The 22,214-nt window shown below is 39.2% G+C and overlaps 1 protein-coding gene across 1 annotated transcript; it reads left to right on the plus strand.

The window, feature by feature from the left end:
• The first annotated feature begins 1,287 nt into the window (after positions 1 to 1,287).
• Positions 1,288 to 21,954, plus strand: LOC106132899 (uncharacterized). Its single transcript, XM_060954688.1, has 8 exons — positions 1,288 to 1,352; positions 8,143 to 8,323; positions 10,195 to 10,331; positions 11,041 to 11,095; positions 19,189 to 19,635; positions 19,932 to 19,935; positions 20,591 to 21,595; positions 21,686 to 21,954. The coding sequence occupies exons 1-8, from the start codon at positions 1,288 to 1,290 to the stop codon at positions 21,952 to 21,954; spliced, it is 2,163 nt and encodes a 720-aa protein (XP_060810671.1).
• The last annotated feature ends 260 nt before the right edge of the window (positions 21,955 to 22,214 follow it).

The raw sequence follows: 22,214 nt of genomic DNA on the forward strand, positions 1-22,214 counted from the left end.
TGAAAATAAATATGGCTACTTACATATATATAATCACGTACATATCCCTTGCGGGGTAGACAGAGCCAACAGTCTTAAAAAGACTGATAGGCCACGTTTAGCTGTTTGGCTTAATGATAGAATTGATCACTATGTGAATATCAATTCTATCATCAAGCCGAAAAGCTGAATGTCGCATGTCAGTATTTTCAAGACTATTAGCCCTGTTCCCCCCGTAAGGGATATAGACGTGACTACATGTATGTACGTATAAATCACTTACAATAGCGGGCTTATCGTAAGTGATTTATACGGGCGTGAAAAGATCTCTTCCAGTCAACAGGTTAAAAAATTTCTTTTACAAGTTTCCTCTCTTTAGCGTTATCTAACTATATGTTGGTCGGTGACCCCGTCCATCTATCCGGGAACTCAGCTGTCGTGCGTCGTGTTTAGGGAAATAGAAGTTTCGCGAAACATGCCCCGGCGATAAAAGCGATTGTATGGAAACTCTATAAAGGGGTGAAATATGGTAAATGTGTCGGAACGAAACGACATCTGACTGGGCTGTGTTGGTACTTTTATTAGTTCGTTGAAAGATTGTTGAGGGTCAAGGGCGTGAGATCTTGGGACAGGCAGAGTATACAATTAAGCGTCTCTTGAATAACATACATATAATCACGTCTTTTTTCCTTACGCGGCATACAGAGTCAACAGTCTCACAAAGACTGAAAGGCCACGTTCAGCTGTATGTCTTAAAAATCGAATTGAGATACAAATAGTGACAGGTTGCAAAATACAGGTTGTATAATAAATAAACAAATAAATCTATACAGGACAAATTACACATATTGAGCTAGCCTCGAAGTAAGTTCGAGACTTGTGTTACGAGATACTAACTCAACGATACTGTATTTCACAATAAATACTTATTATAAACATCCAAGACCCAGGCTAAACAGAAAAAGTTCTTTTCTCATCATCAGTTTGTTACCGCTTCTTCTGCACTGACGCCTTGGAAGCGGCAGTAAACTTAGTTTTAAGTAATTTATTTCACGTCAACCAATGTTGTTAAACCATACGTTTTGACAATTATTAAGCGATATGAAGTATCCTATAGTGATGAATAAAAATTATGAAATTGAATTTGAATCATCGCGCCCTGGCCGGGATTCGCACCCGGGACCTCCGGTGTCACAGACAAGCGTACTACCGCTGCGCCACAGAGGCCGTCAAATAATCGACATTTTCTTTTCAGCATATGTAGAGCTGATGGCGTGGGGCGTCGGTGCGCGGCGCTAGTCTGCCCCCATGGGAAAGACCTCTGGGGGGCGCCCCGACACCGGTGTCAGAGCGCAGAGGTTCCATAATAGAAGGTAATTATAAATAATAACAACATAACATCAACTTCTCCAAAGGGCCTCTACGTGTTGGATTTATATCCCCACTCAAGCCTCTCAAAAGTCCGGGGTGTATAGACCTGTGAAATCCAAGAGGAGAAACATAATAATAAATAATAAAAGGCGTCGGGACGTGACGACCCCATCGCCCCCTGGGTCACCTTCCCAGTGCAATCAGTCTCCGCAGGGCAGCTTGTGGCGAGCTGTTGGGGAGTAGCGACCCCACGGACCTGAGTGCTCCCAGGGGAGGCCCCTGTTCCTGGCCTCCGATCTTCCTTCGCCAAGGTGGACTGTCTTATTTTGTAATAGCTCTACCTCCTGCCGAGACATGTTCATGGACATATCAATATTGATATGCCCGGGAACGGGTTTTGGCAGGAGAACAACATAACATCAACTCCTCCAAAGGGCCTCTACGTGTTGGATTTATATCCCCACGCAAGCCTCTCAAAAATCCGGGGTGTATAGACCCGTGAAATCCAAAAGAAGAAACATAATTTTATTTATTTTCTTCACAAAATTTTACATTTGGCACATGCAAGTAACTTAGACTACTACTTATAATAAAATAGGTAATTACGGTAAATTTTGTGAAGACTGGCGTTTGAAATAGGCTTAAAAGGTAAGTCCATTATATCATTATCCTTAAATCCTCCTGTTTTGAATGAAGAAAGACCGTTTTTACCGACCACGGGAGACCGGACGGTTATGTGGAACTTGAATCTACTATACCCGGAACAGCGCCAACAGCTTTTGTCCAGGGTGTAGGTACCATTCTCTCCATAGACCCGGCGCAACATATCATAATCCCCTTTCGGCCACGTTCAAACAAAGTTTGTGAGTATGTCAGTATGGATGTTTGTTAATCTTTCACGCAAAAACTACTGAACCGATTACGATGAAATTTGGTATGTAAGTAGCTAAATGCCCAGAATAACATATAGGCTATTTATCCTGGAGTTCCTGCGAGATTGATAGGGTTTCCATGCGGGCGAAGTCGCGAGCGGCCTCTTGTATATATATATAACTGAGAACAAAGTCATTGGTAGTTGGCTGTTGGTAGGATTTCTATCTGTGCTATTTCTATGCATCATGCTTTTATTCAGACACCATAATCTTTCGAACTCGAATATTATAGGCTAAAATAAATATCGATTAAAACACCTAGTATTGATTTGAAGAGATTTTTCTTGTGAAAAGATGGGTTGGCAACATGTCAATGTTTAACTCTCAATTCCATCATTGATCCATACAGCTGAACGTGGCCTTTCAGTCGTTTCGTGTCAGTTTCGTGATTATATGTATTTACTTCGTCCGCGTGGAAACCCTATCATAACTTAACAATCAATCCCGCGGGAACTCCGGGATAAAAAGGAGCCTATATGTTATTCTGGGTTTTCAGGTACCTACATACCAAATTTCATCGTAATCGGTTCAGTAGTTTTTGCGTGAAATAGTAACAAACATCCATACTGACAACCTGACATAGGTACTCACACACTTTCGCATTAATAAATAAACTAGCGACCCGCCCCGGCTTCGCACGGGTGCAAAATTATAAATGTTATTATACATAAAAACCTTCCTCTTGAATCACTCTACCTGTTACAAAAAACCAAAATCCGTTGCGTAATTTTAAAGATTTAAGCATACAGACAAACAGACTAAAATAGCGACTTTGTTTTATACTATGTAGTGATTTCGCATTTATAATATTCGTAGGATGTAGGTACCTCGAATTGGTTTAAGGAAAAAATATACCAACAGACGATTTTGATAATAGTGCTTGAGAACTCTGACTTTAATAACACTGAATCTAAACTCGGGTGAAATTATGTTTCGTTTTCCCATTCATATATGTTGTTACGCAATCCGTCAAGAAAGTTTGTTATTGTTCGCAAAAGTAAAATGGTTCCGTGACATTTGGTAAACTTCATTTGAGGCGGGCAATTTTTAATATTTGCATTTTTGGTTTCATCGCAGTTGGCAACATTACAAACATTGAGGTTAAGACTTGTCTTCCTCATCATTTATTCTCCTATTTATTGTATTCATATCTAAATGTGGACTTTGTGCCGTGTGGTTCTCGGCACTTAAAGACCACTACTCTCTTTCCCATGGATGTCGTAAAAGGCGACTAAGAGAAAGGCATATAAACTTGGGCTTTTCAACCTATCACTATTTGAATCTCAATTCTATCACTTAGCCAAACAGCTAAACGTGGCCTTTTGATTTTTTTGAGACTGTTGGCTCTGTCTACCCCGCAAGTGATATAGACGTGATTATTTGTGTCTATCTATGTATGTAGGCTCGGTTTATGTCTGTATGACGCCTAGAGGTTTCCGGTAAAAGGGCCCACTTCTTGCAGATATCGTGCGAGTCGACTAAAGGGAAAACATAGAAACAACTAGAGCTTCACAATTACTAAGGCATTTTTTAAATCTGGTTTAGCTTAGCTAACTAATGGAGTCACTCCACAGAATTACATAGTGTACAACATCCTTTACATTCCAACATATGAAGAATAGATTAAGATTATTTTAACACATTGACCTAAAATGAGCGTACGATTCTGATTTGATATGACATGCAAAAACAATCACACGTCATTCAGAAATAAATTTATTTTAAAATATATTTTACCAATATAACGCGGAATCTACTGAAACTTATTATTTGTACGACACAGGGATTTTACAGTTAAATATTTTTTTTGTCGCAAAATAATAATTGTTACTTTTTGTTTATTTTTGTCAAGAAATAATATTTTTAACGGCTTTTAAATTATCCGATCAATTTGTTTCTATTAATATCTATGTATCAATACATACGTATGTGTATGAAACGCGAAGAAACCGTAAACAGAACAGGTTATATAACAAGAATCTGTTTTCTTAAAAATAGTTGATTGAAAGCGAAAAGTATCGTAACAGACCGTGGCCCTCAGCCGCTTGACCGAATTCCAAATATACTTCTGATTCACCGTTTATCACAATACAAACTGAGATGTTCACTCTTGACTTGACCGAGCCGTTTGACATAATTTATTAAATATTTTTCATAAACAAAGTCTTAGAATTTATTCTTTTTTTGAATTATGGCACAATTTTAGTTAAATTTATTGTTTTATAAGTAGTCATAGTTTTGTCTCAGATTCTAAATGATTATGAAATTCGTTGACGTACACTTAATATCAGAATCCCTCAAGGTCGCATTTTAGGACCAACGTAATAAATATCGCCAATACGAAACAATATTTCTCATTAGTCTCTGACGTTAGTAGGGGGTAATAAAACTGTGCTTCTTACTGTAGACGTAAACGTAGACTTGCGTAAAAGTAATAGGATATTAAAAATAAACTCGGATCAAACGTTTGAATGATCCTAACTATTGTCACATTGTCCCGGAAAATTGGAAGCGGGCCAATCATTTCATTTTGCATCGTAAATTTTAAATACAGTGAAAGAATTTACTAGCTAAAAGTTTCACAAAATAACCGTGTTGTTCTGACGAATAAGTCTTTTCTTCATCATTTTCTTAGCCCTATTGAATATTAGTTAGATCTAAAAAAGAAAATGTACAACATCATTACATTTATGTATATATGTATAAATGCCGATTGTTGAAATTTGTGGAAACTCTGCCTTATTTTTAAAGTTCATTAACGGTGACTGGCGAGACTATTAAAATTAAAATACTTGCAATGAAGGAATAACTGATCTGATATTATGATCATGGAAAGTAAGTTTGGAAATATCTCAAATTATTTTACAATAATTTGGCCGATGATAAAAAGAAATTATGATTTAAAGAAGAAGTCTTTGGCCTCATTCAAATATGTTAACCCTAAAATATCACTGAAAATGAAGATAGATGAATCAGAAGACACGACAAAAAACGACTCATAAGATTAAATTTAAAAAACCAACACGCACGGCTAATGAATGGATCTGCTACAGAAACAGATTTATAATTAGTTCGGATAGTGTGCTCTAATCTTTACAATTTAGTAGCGGAGTGGTTTCCCAAAGTTTGGTTTAGTTCTCAACAGGTCGGTCTGTCGGCGTTGTCTGTTTGTTTGTTTCTGCTGCGGTCTTCATTACGATTTACCCCAATTTGGTTCTTGGTGAGTTGATTGACCGTTGCAGTTTCCATTTTTATTTTGTCTTTTGTTTATTAATTTTCTTGGTTATTTTTATATTAGTTTTATTAAGTGCTTTGTGTTTATTTTTAATTTTATTAACATGCGCATTGGCTTATCCTAAGTACGGTGGGCTAACTGCAAATGAGTCGATGCGTAGCTTATGTCAAAGTTTAGAACTCTTAAAGGTCGCTTTCAGTAGATTCGCTCTAGTAAGAAATTTTGACAAATTAAGTAGCTTTCCTTCATTTTATTGGAGGGAAAACTTGGTCTTATTTTGAAAAAATCCTTACTTAATTATTACTGTTAGATTTTCTGTTTTCAAGTTACTTAAATAAGGAAATATGTTTATATTAAATAATTTAACTTCTGGGAAACCCAGCCCCCGTGTTAAGAGCTTGTGTTTTATTTGGATTGTCATTGATTTTGATCTTGTTATTATTCCAAACTGTATCTTGTCCCAAAATCACAGTACATGGAAGGCCACATCAATTATTGATCGAAACGTCAGAACGGAATCCAAAAACGCTAAATTATGATTCACAAAGAAACCTTTGCGGTTCGATACGTGAAAAATTCACAAACGCATGTTAGGATCAAGTTGTATACAGCCTATTTTATAGGCCATGTGTTCCTTGGGGATTCCCCGATTTTGCGGGGGGAGGGGAGGGACTGCGGTATAATTTCGGAGGCTGTTATCATTTTTATTAACGTCGTTTAACGCTGTGTTTAAAGGGTTTCGGTCAAGTGTTTTTTTTTGTTGGCTGTTGTTATAAGGGAGTTCTTTCAATCGTTACATATGGTCACGTCTATATCCCTTGCGAGATAGACAGAGCCAACAGTCTTGAAAGACTGAATGGCCACGTTCAGCTATTTGGCTAAATGATATGACTTTCAATCGTTATATACATTTATACTACTCGTAAATGCTAAAGGTTGTTTTGTGTCATTATTGTGTGAAATTACAAATAGGTGCCATTAATTTCACGTCTCTTTCGGTGAGGGGTAGACAGAAATTACATTATTTCACTTGGCATGATTAGAAAGTGCTGGGTACCACACGGCACATATATTACTCTGTCAAACATTGTTTATGACAGCATAACTTAAAGCCTATCGTCGTGACTTGCTTACCTAATTTTGTACTTGTCTAGAAGTTGGCACAGGTAAAACTTTTCAGGTCATGCAAGTTCTGAAAAATGTTAAGCTGACACGAAATCTTTGAAAGCTGTAGTATCGATGTAGCAGACTTTTAAGGCCAGGTTTTTTTGGACATGTTCTTAGAAAACGTGACTTAGTTAGGTATCCAGTCTCCTGGCGCTGCAACTATATTCCATACTTGGATCTGTATTGATTAACTTGACTATATACATTTATGGTGCAGTGTAGTTTGTTCCGTCGCTTCTTCTACACATGTGCTTTAGAAGCGGTAGTAGTTATAATTAGATTTAAATTATGTGACGTCAATAAGTGATACTTTGTATCCAATTTTGAAAATAATTGTATGCATTTTTGACTGTTTTTGTTAACTAAATGTTTAGACATATTTTCCGCTTCAATCTATAATTAAGTTGTTGAGATTGTTCACGCTTTCTTCTGGTTTTAGTCCCGGTTGCATCCCTTCTGGTTTTAGTCCCGGTTGCATCCTCACCAATCTGGAGAGGAACCCTGGGTATGCCTTCGACCATGGATCCAAGTTTGGGTGAGTCAGATTTTTACACGAAGCGACTCCCATCTGACCTCCGCAACCTTTGCAGGGGAACCTAACCCGTATTGGATCGATCATGGTTACACATCCAGTTGCCTGAATGTGCAGGTTCCCTCATGATGATTTCCCTCACCTTAACAGCACCGGTTTGTATACAAACTAATGTACATAACTTTGAAAATAGCGAGATTGTTCACGTTCATTTCATAAGATTTGGCGGGAAACGATTTGCGTTGCGTACATTTTTTCTATGAGAGTTATGAATGTGGATGAAGCGAAGGAAGTATGCAGAGATCGTGGCAAGTGGAAAGAGGTTGTCTCTGCCTACCCCACCGGGAAAGAGGCGTGATTTTATGTATATATGTATGAACATTTTTTCTGTTTACTTTCAATGAGAACATATTTTATGACGGTCTGGCAGTGGTAGTGCACTTGTCTGTGACACCGGAGGTCTCGGGTTCGAATCCCGGTCAGGGCATGATGAGAATAGAACTTTTTCTGATTGGCCTGGGTCTTGGATGGTTTATCTATTCAGTATTTATTATAACATATAGTATCGTTGAGTTAGTATCTTGTAACACAAGTCTCGAACTAACTTCGAGACTAACTCAATCAGTGTAATTTGTCCCGTATATATTTATTTATTTATTAATGAGAACCATGAAACTCAGATCAATCTTCAGAGCCTTGTATTTAAATTCTCTCTACCATATCGACCGGTGATGAAAAATGATTAAATTACTGCAATAGTTATTTCAAAAATAGGGTTGGTGATAAAAGGGTAAAGTCGCCTTTTACGACATCCATGGGAAAGAGATGGAGTGGTCCTATTCTTTTTATCATTAGTGCCGAGAACCACACGGCACTTTATAATAATAGTATAGATTATCTTGTCCAACGATACAATTGTTCCACAGAGAGTCGGGCGTAGCTTGGGGCCGCCGCAGCCGCACGGGCGGGGCGGGCAGCGGCGCGGGCACCCGCGCGGGGCTCACCGCCGCCACCGCGGCCGGAGCCTGGCGCCGGCGCGAGCGCACCGCGCAGCCGCGCAGACCCATGGAGATCCTAACTAGCATTTACGCTTTGCTGTCAGGAGGGGTGAGTTTTTACATCTATCTATATATACTATATGCCGTGTGGTTACCGGCACAAAGAAAAAAAAAGGATAGGACAACTCCATCTCGTTCCCATGGATGTCGTAAAAGGCGACTAAGGGACAGGCTTATAAACTTGGGATTCTTCTTTTAGGCGATTGGCTAGCAACCTGTCACTATTTAAATCTCAATTATATCATTAAGCCAAACAGCTGAACGTGGCCATTCAGTCTTTTCAAGACTGTTGGCTCTGTCTACCCCGCAAGAGATATAGACGTGACCATATGTATGTATGTATGTACGTCAAAATTGAAATGCGCGAGTCTCCAAGGGCCCTCGCTAGCTTCATTAACGCCTTAACACGACATTTACTTAGAGCAATGCAGTTTTAAGGGTTACATTGTTTCTGAAGTCTTGTTATAGCAATAGCCTTATTTATGTAAACTTTTTACATACACTAGTAGTGCCCGCGACTTCATCCGCGTGGAATAGTAATTTAGGGCATCATTGAAGCCCTCAAGGATGAATAATTTTCCCCGTTTTTTTTTTCACATTTTCCATTATTTCTTTTCTCCTCATAGTTGCAGCGTGAGGGCGATAGCCTAAAGCCTTCCTCGATAAATGGTATTCAACACAAAAATAATTTTTCAATTCGGATCAGAAGTTCCTGAGATTAGCGCGCTCAAACAAAAAAAAACAAACAAACTCTTCAGCTATCCTACTACTATTATAAAGGCGAAAGTTTGTATGGATGTATGGATGTTTGTTACTCTTTCACGCAAAAACTACTGAACCGATTACCATGAAATTTGGTATGTAGGTAGCTGAAGACCCAGAATAACACATAGGCTACTTTTTATCCCAGAGTTCCCGCGGGATTGATAGGGTTTCCATGCGGACGAAGTCGTGGGCGGCCTCTAGTATAATATAAGTATAGATAAAATATGGTATCTTTGAATCAGTATCTCGAAACACAAGTCTCGAACTAGGCTAAATCAATCTGTGTAATCGGTCCTATGATACTATATATAAATATTTATTTATTTATACTACATTACGCTTTTAGTAAACTACATAACTAACATTCACATTTAAGATAGGCTTTAATAAATTACGTGAGAGCTAAACGCTGTACGAAGTTAAGATAAAGTTGGATGAAATCCAAGAAAAAGGCTAACTTTCTGGGATTTCTTTTATATAAAAAAGAAAACATATATAATATTTAATCAGGTCTATGCAGTATATACTCTTGTGAGGTAGACAGAGCCAACAGTTATCAAAAGATTGGAAGGCGACATTCAGCTGTTTGGCTAAATGATAGAATTGAGATTCAAATAGTGACAGGTTGCTAGCCCACCAGCCTACAAAAAGAATCATTAATCGCCTTTTACGACATCCATGGATGTAACATTCACTGGTCTTATTCTTAGGTGCCGGGAACCACACGGCACCCTAGAATATCATATAAGTAAAAATAAACCACAAAATGTAGTACCTATGTGTCAACAATTTCTCTTCCCGCACATATTGTAAAACCAATCAAGGGAAATGCATTTAAACGTAGGATTTTTGACTCTGTCTACCCTGGGAGGGATAAAGAGGTGCTAAATGAAATCTATCAGACTAGCAGACAGAATAGCCCATCGCCTAATACTCTTATAAGAATCCGTACTTATCCTTTGATTAACCTTTTTAATCAATGTAATCTTTTTGGATTGGCATAAGTTACTCGTACTAATGTTAAAGTTACTAATGCAAGTTACTAATGTGTTCAAATTATCATTCTCTTCACCCCTTTTTATGTAATCCATGAATAAAAATACGAGTGGCACCAATTTATAAATTTAGTCTCAAAACTTCAAATTTTCAATACAGCAAGGAGTGAACCCGAAAATCGACTCTGTGGCCTTTCGCCTGCACTGCGGAGCGACAACCGCTGCGCTACTGGCCGCCAGCGCGGCTTTGACCACGCGCCATCTCGTGGGCAACCCGATAGACTGCATTCACACGAGGTTCGTATCTGAACGTTTCAGTTATTGAAAGCAACGAATGCGACGTGCTTTTTTTATTGTGCGTAGTTCCGGGAAATGTTCATAGATGGCGTTGCGTCGGAAAAGTGTTGGAAAACTGAAGTGGTTGCGTTATGCGGTTTTTCATGGGAAAATAAATTAGACTTGTGCGTTCTTCATTTTTGAGTGTACATGTACTTTTTTAATCTTATCAAATGGGTACTCTACCTATAAGAAAAAAAATCATTCCACTTCTTCAATCTTCTTAGCTCATAGATATAAAGTTTAGTCCTTACTTTAAGATTAACTTCTTATGTTTAACTCGATAAATACATTTATGACAGATACTTTCATTTATTTAAATTTTTATTGAGATTTAGTGGTTGTAGAGAATTTTCTTTTTAGAAAAGCCTTTAATATATTTTTTTGCTATTGTTAGAGTTATTTTTACCAGATACATACATAAACACGTCTAAACCCTTGCGGGACAGACAGAGCCAACAGTCTAGACAATACCAATAGGCCACGTCCAGCTGTTTGGCTTAATAATAGAATCGAGATTCAAATAGAGACAGGCTGCTAGCCAATTACCTAAAAGCAGAATCCCAAGCTCATAAGCCTATCCCTTAGTCGCCTTACCAGATACAACATTTTAACATTATACCGCCCTTAAATTCCTATGCCTGTCCCATTTTCATACCATTTCCTCCAGGGATATACCAGAAGACGTCCTGAACACCTACTGCTGGATCCACTCGACCTTCACCGTCGCTGGTGAGTTAGCAGCAGGCGCGTACCCTGGTGTGAGGGGTGCTGGGACCTCGCCCAGGAGGTACGGGAAGTACTACCAGTGGGTCGCGTTCACACTGTTTTTCCAGGTCAGTGCCTCTTCTACATACATACGTACATACATAAAGTCACGTCTATGTATATTGCTTACGGGGTAGACAGAGCCAATAGTCCCGAAAAGACTGAATGGCCACATTCAGATGCTCGGCTTAATGATGGAATTGAGATCCAAATAGTGACAGGTTCCTAGCCCATCGCCTAAAAAAAGAATCACAAGTATGTTTTGTATTTGTGGTGGTACCACACGGCACGATAGGCTTATAAGCTTGGGATTCTTCTATATGTTTTTATTCACTTTGGGAAATACTCGCCGGATTTAGATATATGTAGATTCGATATATAACGTTGTTGAGCTAAAATATACGGTCGAATTGAGAAACCTCCTCCTCCCTTTTTTGAAGTCGGTTAATAGTCAAATGCGCATGTGTACTGAGTAGCAGACATCTGATCGACAGACTTCCTTGATTGCAGTAGATGTAAAATATAGACTACTAGAGGCCGCCCGCGACTTCGTCCGCATGGAAACCCTATCAATCCCTCAGGAACTCCGGGATGAAAAGAATATGTTATTCTGGGTCCTCAGCTACCTACATACCAAATTTCATTGTAATCGGTTCAGTCGTTTTTGCGTGAAAGAGTAACAAACATATCTGACATACAAATTTTCGCATTTATAATATTAGTAGGATTTATACGGCCTCTGTAGCACAGCGGTAGTGCGTTCGTCTGTAACACCGGAGGTTTTGGGTCCGAATCCCGGCCAGGGCATGATGAGAAACGTACTTAATCTTATTGTCCTGAGTCTCGGACGTTTATCTAAATAAGTATTTATTATAAAATATAGTATCGTTGAGTTAGCATCTCGTGACACAAGTCTCGAACTTACTTCGAGGCTAACTCAATCTGTGTAATCTGTCCCGTATTTATTTATTATTAATTTATTTATAAGACTATTTTTAAACACCCGACTGTTTCAATTTATAGTAAAGACACACGTGCGTAAGACTGAAGCGGAGGCGGTGTAAGATATAGACGGATAACGTACATACATACATACATATGATCACGTCTATATCCCTTGCGGGGTAGACAGAGCCAACAGTCTTGAAAAGACTGAATGGCCACGTTCAGCTATTTGGCTTAATGATAGAACCGAGATTCAAATAGTGACAGGTTGCTAGCCCATCGCCTAAAAGAGGAATCCGAAGTTTATAAGCCTATCCCTTAGTCGCCTTTTACGACATCCATGGGAAAGAGATGGAGTGGTCCTATTCTTTTTTGTAATAGTGCCGGGAACCACACGGCACTACGGATAACGTTTTTTTTTAAATTCTGAATACCGAGCGTTTTTTACATTCAGAATACTGAATTATCGAGATTATTGCTTTAGTAGGCAATAATTTCTAAAATTCGGTATTCTGAATGTAAGTGTAGGAAGAATTGCATCGGTTGTGGGTACCTGCTATTTTATACACTTACATGTGCCGTGATCAGAATCACTCACTCTATCTCTCTCCCACGGATATCGTAGAAGGCGACTAACAGTTAGTTTCCCCTGTTAACGTTGCGGGGGTCAGACAGAATCGCTTAGTGTCAAAACCTGACTTTCTATGCTGTTCTATATTTACCTAATTCATTGTTACAAATGCACTCGATCTGTTTAAAGAGGGGAAAATGTAACCGGTATTAATACCAAGTAGAGTTCAATAAAGATTTCTATTCTAAGTTTGAATGGTTGTGAAGAAAATGCTGCAGTGCAGTTTGTTACCGCTTCTTCTGCACTGACGCTTTGGAAGCGGCAGTAAAGTAAGTTTTAAGTAAATTTGACGTCAACCAATGTTGTGAAACCAAAAGGTATGACAATTATTATGTGATATTGAAGTGTCCAATAATAATTAACTTTTGACTTTTTTTTTTAATTTTGGAAGCTCTCAGCTTTTCACTTGGACCACAACATACGACAGTTTACGTCCGTATCGTTTACGACGCCCACCTGTGTATGTGGGTCGTCACAGCGTGTCTGACGACATTTGTGATGAAACAGATATTCTGACTCACTAGATATACATAAATAAATTAAATACATAAATTTGCCGTATGGTTCCCGGCACCAATACAAAAAAGAATAGGACCACTCCATCTTTTTACGATGGATGTCGTAAAAGGCGACTAAAGAATAGGCTTAAAAACTTGGGATTCTGCTTTTAGGCGACGGGCTGGCAACCTGTCACTTTATATGAATCTCAATTCTATCAGTAAGCTAAACAGCTGAACGTGGCCTATCAGCATTTTCAAGACTGTTGGCTTGGCTCTGTCTACCCCGCAAAGGATATAAACGTGATTTTTTGTAGGTATGTATGTAATTCCTTTATATAATTTTACCCGACACGACTGTACAAAACAACATTATCAGACCGAATTTAAGAATTCTTTTTAAATTTTCCTGATCTTTTTAACGCTGAATAGTCTTCCGAAATATCTAGAATTCGCGAATGACTCCTAAAGCTAGGTTTCATCTTGGAGCTTTATAACCAATTTGAATTCGATTGATATAAAATCCCTCATACCTGGGTAATAAGTGTAAGAATTGAGCTTTTGAGGTTATGTTTCTATCACCGTAAGTTATAAAACATATCTATACAAATATTATAAAGCTGATGAGTTTGTTTGTTTGAACGCGCTAATCTCAGGAACTACTGGTTCGAATTGAAAAATTCATTTTGTGTTGAACATTTATCGAGGAAGGCTTTAGGCTATATAACATCAAGCTGCAACTATTAGGAGCGAAGATATAATGGAAAATGTGGAAAAAAAACGGGGATAATTATTCATCTTTGAGGGCTTCAATGATGCCCAAAATAACTATTCCACGCGGACGAAGTCGCGGGCACAGCTAGTCATAGAATATTCTAGACCAGGTTAAGTACCTCATTAGCGCCAGCCACCAATCTCCATCGCGTGGATGCAGTGGCGTGATGGATAATACTGAGGCCAATAAAGTATAAGCGATGACCACGCTATCTTATAATGTATTGCAAGCTAGGGTTTGACTGATAGCGGGTACAGTCAAAATAGGCATAACATACTTACATACATACATATGTACATATCTTTACTTTACTTAATATTATAAAGCTGAAGAGATTTTTTGTTTGAACGCGCTAATCTCAGAGACTACTGGTTCGAATTGAAAAATTATTTTTGCGTCGAATAGACCATTTATCGAGGAAAGCTTTAGGGTTTATAACATCACGCTGCAACTTTTAGGAGCAAAGAAATAATGGAAAATGTGAAAAAAAACGGGGAAAATTATTCATCCTTGAGGGCTTCAATGATGCCCAAAATAACTATTCCACGCGGACGAAGTCGCGGGCACAGCTAGTAAAAATACAGAAAATTAGCAACCAAATTACATACATTCATATAGTATATATATAGTCTATATCCCTTAGCGGGGTAGACCGAGCCGACAGTCTTGAAAAGACTGATAGGCCACGTTCAGCCGTTTGGCTTAATGATAGAATTGAGATTCAAATAGTGACGGATTGCTAGCCCATCGCCTGAAAGAAGAATTCCAAGTTGATTAGCCTATTCCTTAGTCGTTTTTTACGACAGCCATGGGAACGAGATGGAGTGGTCGTATCTTTTTTATTCTATGAGTGCCGGGAACCACACGAAAACTTTTCGTCCGAGTTACAGAATATTCGGTTCAAGATCACTTTTGTTGTAATGAGATGTCCTGTTATAGAGAATGTTAAGAAATTATACTTAGCTGGTAATCTTTGAAAAGTAAAAAAGTGACAATGCACCAGCGCATTGGTTACTAACACATATAACCTAACGCTTCTTTCCCATGGTGGTCGCAAAAGGCGACTAAAGCTTATGCTTATAAACTTGGGATTCATCTTATAGGCGATGGGCTAGCAACCTGTCACTATTTGAATCTCAATTCCATCATTAAGCCAAACATCTGAACGAGGCCAATCAGTCTTTTCAAGACTGTCGGCTCTGTCCACGTCGTACGGTAAAGAGACGTGATTGTGTATGTGTAAAAACTAAACCTCTATCAGTCAGACCACAGCCTTATATATTCAATAAACAGCCAGTTAGTTAAGTGATTGCTTAACAAACAATTTGCGCCGACAATTCGTCAAAATTTTATTCGTATTTAGAAACCTATATTATGTTATGCGATTTCTATTATGAGAAAAAAGCCTATTTCACCATTAATACATAGTATTACTGAGCCATAGATCGTTTATCATATTGTCATGATTGGATGAAGATACATACATACATAAAGTCATGCCTTTTTCCCGGAGGAGCATCTTCCACGATCTCTGCATACTTCCTTAGCTTCGTCCACATTCATAACTCTCTTCGTGAAAGTTCGGCGGTTTTGAGTAATCTTGACCTGACCCTTTGCCAGGACGTCCTTAATTTAATCAAGATATGTTCATCTGGGCCTGAGATAAAGACGGTAATAATTTATTTGCCAAAATACGTCGTCAAACATTCACATGCATTGGTTGGTTAAAGTTGCAAAATAATGTATAGGTACATCATAATCCTACTACTATTATAAAGGCGAAAGTTTGTATGGATGTTTGTTACTCTTTCACGCAAAAACTACTGAACCGATTACCATGAAATTTGGTATGTAGGTAGCTGAAGACCCAGAATAACACATAGGCTACTTTTTATCCCAGAGTTCCCGCGGGATTGATAGGGTTTCCATGCGGACGAAGTCGCGGGCGGCCTCTAGTATAAATATATATACGTGACAAATTACACAGATTGAGTAAGCCTCGAAGTAAGTTCGAATCTTGTGTTACGAGATACTAACCTAACAATGCTATATTTTATAATAAATACTTAAATAGATAAACATCCAAGACTCAGCCCAATCAGAAAAAGTTCATTCAAGTACCTTCATAATTAATTAAAAATTAAATTTCCTCATATGAAAAATACGAATCACCATTTTTAGAAATGTGCATAGATATCTCAAAATTCTCAAAAAATTCAAATGTACGTTTTCTCAAAACCTTTGACATTTTACAGAGGAATAACAAACAGTGTCATATTGCTGAAATATCAATATAAAAAAGAAGAGTTTCTGTATGCACAGGCATACAACTTGCAAGCGGACGGGGATTAGTCGTTTTCATCAAAACATCCGATGCGCTGCCAACTTTATGACTAGATTCGATCGAAATATTACGAGAAATATATTTTTATACAAAGCGACTTTTTATTAGGTATGGCCGATAACTTTTAAGTTATTTTCTACATACATACATACATATAATCACGTCTATATCCCTTGCGGGGTAGACAGAGCCAACAGTCTCGAAAATACTGATTTTTCAGTCAGTTCAGCTATTTTGCTCTAAGATAGAATTAAGATTTAAATAGTTGTCACTAAAAATAAAGCCACGTTACGTCTATATCCCTTGCGGGGTAGACAGAGCCAACAGTCTCGAAAAGACTGATAGGCTACGTTCAGCTATTTGGCTTAATAATAAAATTGAGATTCAAATGGATTAGGGTGACAGGTTGTTAACCCAACGCCTAAAAAAGAATCCCAAGTTAATAAGCCTATTCTTTAGTCGCGTTTTACGACATCCATGGGAACGAGATGGAGTGGTCCTATTCTATTTTCTAATGGTGCCGGGAACCACACTGCAGTTATATTCTCATTATATTATATATACTATGAGACAATAATTTTGTCTAGCAGCTGCAACAACCTGTTAGTAATTGAATTTCCATCATAAAGATATACAGCTGAATGCGGCCTTTCAGTATTTTCGAGACTGTAGGCTCTGTCTACCCCGCAGGAGATTTATTCGTGATCATACGTATACATACATACATATGGTCACGTCTATATCCCTTGCAGGGTAGAGCCAACAGTCTTGAAAAGACTGAATGGCCACGTTCAGCTATTTGGCTTGTATTTATGTTTTTTATATATTTATAGTTTCATTATCCAGAACGCTATGGTAACGACGGCACGGCGATACGATGCGCTCTATTTCTTCGGGACACGCCAATTTGTTTGATGATCGACAGCCGACATGACAAGCTCGGCTTTCCGTCTGTTTGTAAACACACACGACCGAAACTGGACAATATGTCGGGTGATGTTTAAATATATTTTATAGAAACTACATACATATGGTCACGTCTATATCCCTTGCGGGGTAGACAGAGCCAACAGTCTTGAAAAGACTGAATGGCCACGTTCAGCTGTTTGGCTGTGATAGAATTGAGATTCAAATAGAGACAGGTTGCTAGCCCATCGCCTAAAAAAGAATCCCAAGAGTGTAAGCCTATCCCTTAGTCGCCTTTTACGACATCCATGGGTAAGAGATGGAGTGGTCCTATTCTTTTTTGTATTGGTGCCGGGAGCCACACGGTACATTTATAGAAATTACACAGTTTATATAAACTACTCGTATATTTGTATGGCTGGCGGTGATGTAGCGTAGACTTAAAGACACAAAGGCCTGTCAGTATATTTGTAAATGCTTGATGTTTTGATAGTTCAGGTTCGTATCCCGGTCAGGGCATAAAGAGGAATGAATATTCTCTGATTGGCCCTGGGTTTTGAGTGTATATCTACATACATACATCATCAGTCTCGTCGCGCGCGCGGTTACGCTAACTACTTGTGTACGTGCGATCTCCAGTCTTCCGTGGAAAGAATTCGTGATGGCTAATAAGCTTTTGAAATGTTCAACGTGTAATATTGTAATTAACGAGGTGTTAGCTTTCGTTAGTAATAAAATCGATGTGATGGACGAAGATAGTATCGCTCACATATGTGTCAGTGCTTTTTCCGAAAACGATATTCTAGATGCTAAAAACTTGTTGTTTGAGTCTGTGCCGACGACCAAGAAGAAAAAGCAAAGAAAACGTAACGGAAAAACACTTCGCAATATAGATGATATCATCTGTTTGCTTAAGGAAACGGACCCCGAAGAAATCCCAATCTTTGTAGCTCGTGAGTTGCAAAAGCTGCCCCCTGTACTTTTCGATCACGTAGACGTAACTCGTATTTTAAAAGACCTTCTCAAGATACAACAAGATGTTAACTTAATAAAAAGTAATTATGTCACGTCTGAACAGTTATCTATAGTAAAGGATGATATACAGTATTTGAAACATGCACCTTTAATCGAGAACAATAACTGTAACATAAATAATCGTCGAGGTGCTTGTTTAATCGACAGTTTTTCCTATAACAGCGGGCCGATGGGCTTACATCCGCTATGCGAAAACACAATTGTAGATATCAACGACCACCAACACTCAACATCCTCACCTAAATTGGTATACCGAGATATGCAATGTCCCCAAAATCATTCAACAGATCAGGGTAATATTTTAAAACAAACTCAAGTCCGAGATATCCAAGAGGCGGGTAGTCAGCGAGTGCAAATCTGCGACGGAGCGGCCGCTGTGACTCATGCGCGGGCAGAGCCGGTCCCCGCTACTGCGCACAGTATCGAAGCGTGCGATAAGACATCTACCATCGGACCGCGACACACGGTCGGCCAGCCTGACAAAACATTGGTTGAGGATCGTAATGATGATCGTCGGAGACCCATTTTGAGTAATGAGGAATGGACTCTGGTTCAAAAGAAAAGAAGGAGATATAAGTTTGCAGGTATGAGAGGCAAGGCCATGCTCGAACCAGAGGAAAAATTTAAAGCTGCAGATGTGAAAACACCCATATACATATACAATGTGGGCAAGGAAGTTACGGAAAATGATATTTGTGACTACATCAAGAAACGGGCTAACATCAATGTGACAGTGGAGAAAGTAGTTATGAAAGTCTCAAAGGATTATCAATCTTACAAAATATTTGTACCCAAACATCATCTGGGTTCAATTCTAAAAGATGATTTCTGGCCTGAGGGAATAGCATATAGAGAATATATACATTTTAGGCCCAGAAACCGTGATCAGAAATCCTTCAATAATGGGAACAACAAAGCTCGTTAGTTTTAACTGCAAGTGTGTCAGACGGTCACTGGAATGTATACGTCGGCTGTGTAGCACCGCGGACGTTATTGCGTTGCAAGAGACATGGTTGCTGCCTGAGGATATTGCTTTCCTTGATACCATAGATGAGGCATTTTCTTTCACCGGAAAGTCAGCTGTAGACATGTCTGCAGGGATATTAAAGGGAAGACCGTACGGGGGTGTCGCCCTGCTCTGGAGAAAAGCAGCTTTTCCGTCGGTTTCGGTTGTGCAGTGTAGAAGTGATCGTATAAGTGCGATAAAAATAATGAATAACAATCGGTCAATATTGATATTTTCAGTTTATATGCCTACGGATTCAAAGGATAATCTTCCGGAATTTACAGACTGTTTGGGTGAAATTTATTCTATTATTGAAAGTTATAACATAGAATCCGCTTATGTACTTGGTGACTTTAACGCGCACCCCAGTGAACTATTTAGTAAAGAATTGCTTAATTTTTGTAATGATCAATCATGGTCGTGTATCGATATGGAGATATTGGGTGAGGAAACGTTTACGTTCGTGAGCGACGCGCACGGGTGTCGTCGCTGGCTTGACCACTGTGTAGTCACGAGCGCGGCGCGACCATCCGTGCGGGCCGTCTCTGTACTGTATGGCGTATACCACTCAGTTCACCACCCATTGCTTATTGAGTGTAACTTAGATCAAATATGTCAAAAAAGTTTATTCGAAAATAATATGTCTAATCGTAGTGGTGTTATATGGGGTGAGCGCAATGATAAACAGATTGAAATGTTTATGAATTTGTGTAACACTAAATTAACTGACATTGATTTTCCCGAGGAATTACGTGTATGTGCGGACAAGGTGTGCAACGATGACAGCCATAAAGTATTATTAAACAGCATGTATTTAAATATAATAAAAATATTATCTGAAGCTGCACTTTGTACACACTTAAATAAGCAAAATAAGCAGAAAGTGGTACCTGGATGGAATAGATATGTAAGTGAGGCCCACAGGAAAGCTCGACTTTGTTTTGAAATGTGGTTATTGAACGGTAAACCAACAACAGGTCAATATTATGTTCAAATGTGTGAATCGCGTAAGATATTCAAAGCTAAATTAAAGTATTGTCAAAATAATGCACAACAGATTAAAATGAACATTATAGCCGAGCATCATAAAAATAAACAATTTGGTAAATTTTGGAAATGTACTAATAAGCTTAGTCCAAAAATGGGTCTTCCTGTGAGTGTAGATGGCTTATGTGATCCGTGTGAAATAGCAAACGCCTTTCGACAACATTTTATGGTTCCGCCATCTTCTGTACCGACCCTGGCGTCCAGGTCGCTCGATGCTGAGACTTGTGATAATAACATTAAATTAAGATTTTCTGCTAAAGAAATAGCTGATGTTATTCGTAAGATGACTAGGGGAAAGTCTCCGGGTCACGATGGTCTCAGCATTGAGCACCTAAAATATGCCGGAGTTCATCTGCCAAGGGTGCTTGCCTTATTTTTTAACTTTTGTCTTTCACATAGTTACCTGCCCGAGGATCTCATGCGTACACTGGTTGTCCCAATAGTCAAAAACAAAACTGGCGATGTTTCGGACCTGTCAAATTACAGGCCTATTTCTCTAGCCACCATTGTGGCTAAAGTACTGGACAGTTTGCTTGATAAACAGCTGGAGAAAAATATTAAATTACACGATGCACAGTTCGGCTTTAGGCCGAAGTTATCAACAGAGAGTGCTATCCTTTGTCTCAAGCAGACTGTCCACTATTATACGGCTAGGAACACGCCAGTGTATGCATGTTATCTAGATTTCTCAAAGGCGTTCGACCTGGTGAATTATGAGGTGCTGTGGGGAAAACTTGATGGGCTTCCTTCAGAAGTAACCTGTTTGCTTAAATACTGGTACAGTAATCAGCAGAATACTGTAAGATGGGCAGGCACTTTTTCTGATGAGTACAGGTTGCAGTGCGATGTGAGACAGGGCGGACTAAGCTCTCCGCGGCTCTTCAACCTGTACATTAATAGTTTGATTGGGGAACTCACCAGCACCGGTCTCGGTTGCTCCATAGATGGCACTTGCATCAATAATATAAGTTATGCTGATGACATGGTGCTGCTGAGTCCCTCGGTTGGTGCCTTGAGACGCATGTTGTCTATTTGTGAGCGATACGCGTTGACCCATGGACTCAGATATAACGCCAAAAAGAGTGAGTTTATGGTGTTCAAAGCCGGTTCTAAACAGTACAAAGCTCCAGCTGTCACTCTTTGCGGCACTCCACTTCATCAAGTGAGCAGTTTTAAGTATCTGGGTCACTGGATCACCGAGACCATGTCAGACGATGTGGACATCGAGAGGGAACGGAGGGCGCTGTCCGTTCGCTGCAATATGCTTGCTCGTAGATTCGCACGTTGTACTAGTGACGTGAAAATAACACTATTCAAGTCGTATTGCCAGTCGCTGTACACGTGCGGCCTATGGGTGAGGTATGCGCGGAGGGCGTATGGCGCGCTCCGTGTCCAGTACAACAACGGGTTCAGGGCGATGTTGGGGTTGCCGCGGTGGTGCAGCGCATCCGCCATGTTCGCGGAGGCACACACGCAGGACTTTTTCGCTGTGATACGCGCGCGCTGCGCCTCGCTACTCAACCGCCTCCGCCGCTCCACCAACACCATCCTGATCACGTTGTCTGAGCGTTGGGACTCACCTTTTCTGCAGACATGGACGATGTATCACACACTTCGGAATAAGAGGTGAGTGGTGCATCATCTATGTCTATGCTTTCATTTTTAATTTTAATTTAATTTCTACTAACACTAGTTATAAGATAATTTGTATTTACTAACAAAATGGAATACGATTTCTGAGAATAAAAATGATTTATTTATTATTATTATAAATACTCTTAGTACCTACTCTTGAGTTAGTGTCTCGTAACACAAGTCTCGAACTTACTTCGAGGTTAACTCAATCTGTGTTATCTGTCCCATATATATTTATCACTAGCAGTGCCCGTG

The sequence above is a fragment of the Amyelois transitella genome, chromosome 4, assembly GCF_032362555.1.
Source record: "Amyelois transitella isolate CPQ chromosome 4, ilAmyTran1.1, whole genome shotgun sequence".
Lineage (NCBI taxonomy): Eukaryota > Metazoa > Arthropoda > Insecta > Lepidoptera > Pyralidae > Amyelois > Amyelois transitella.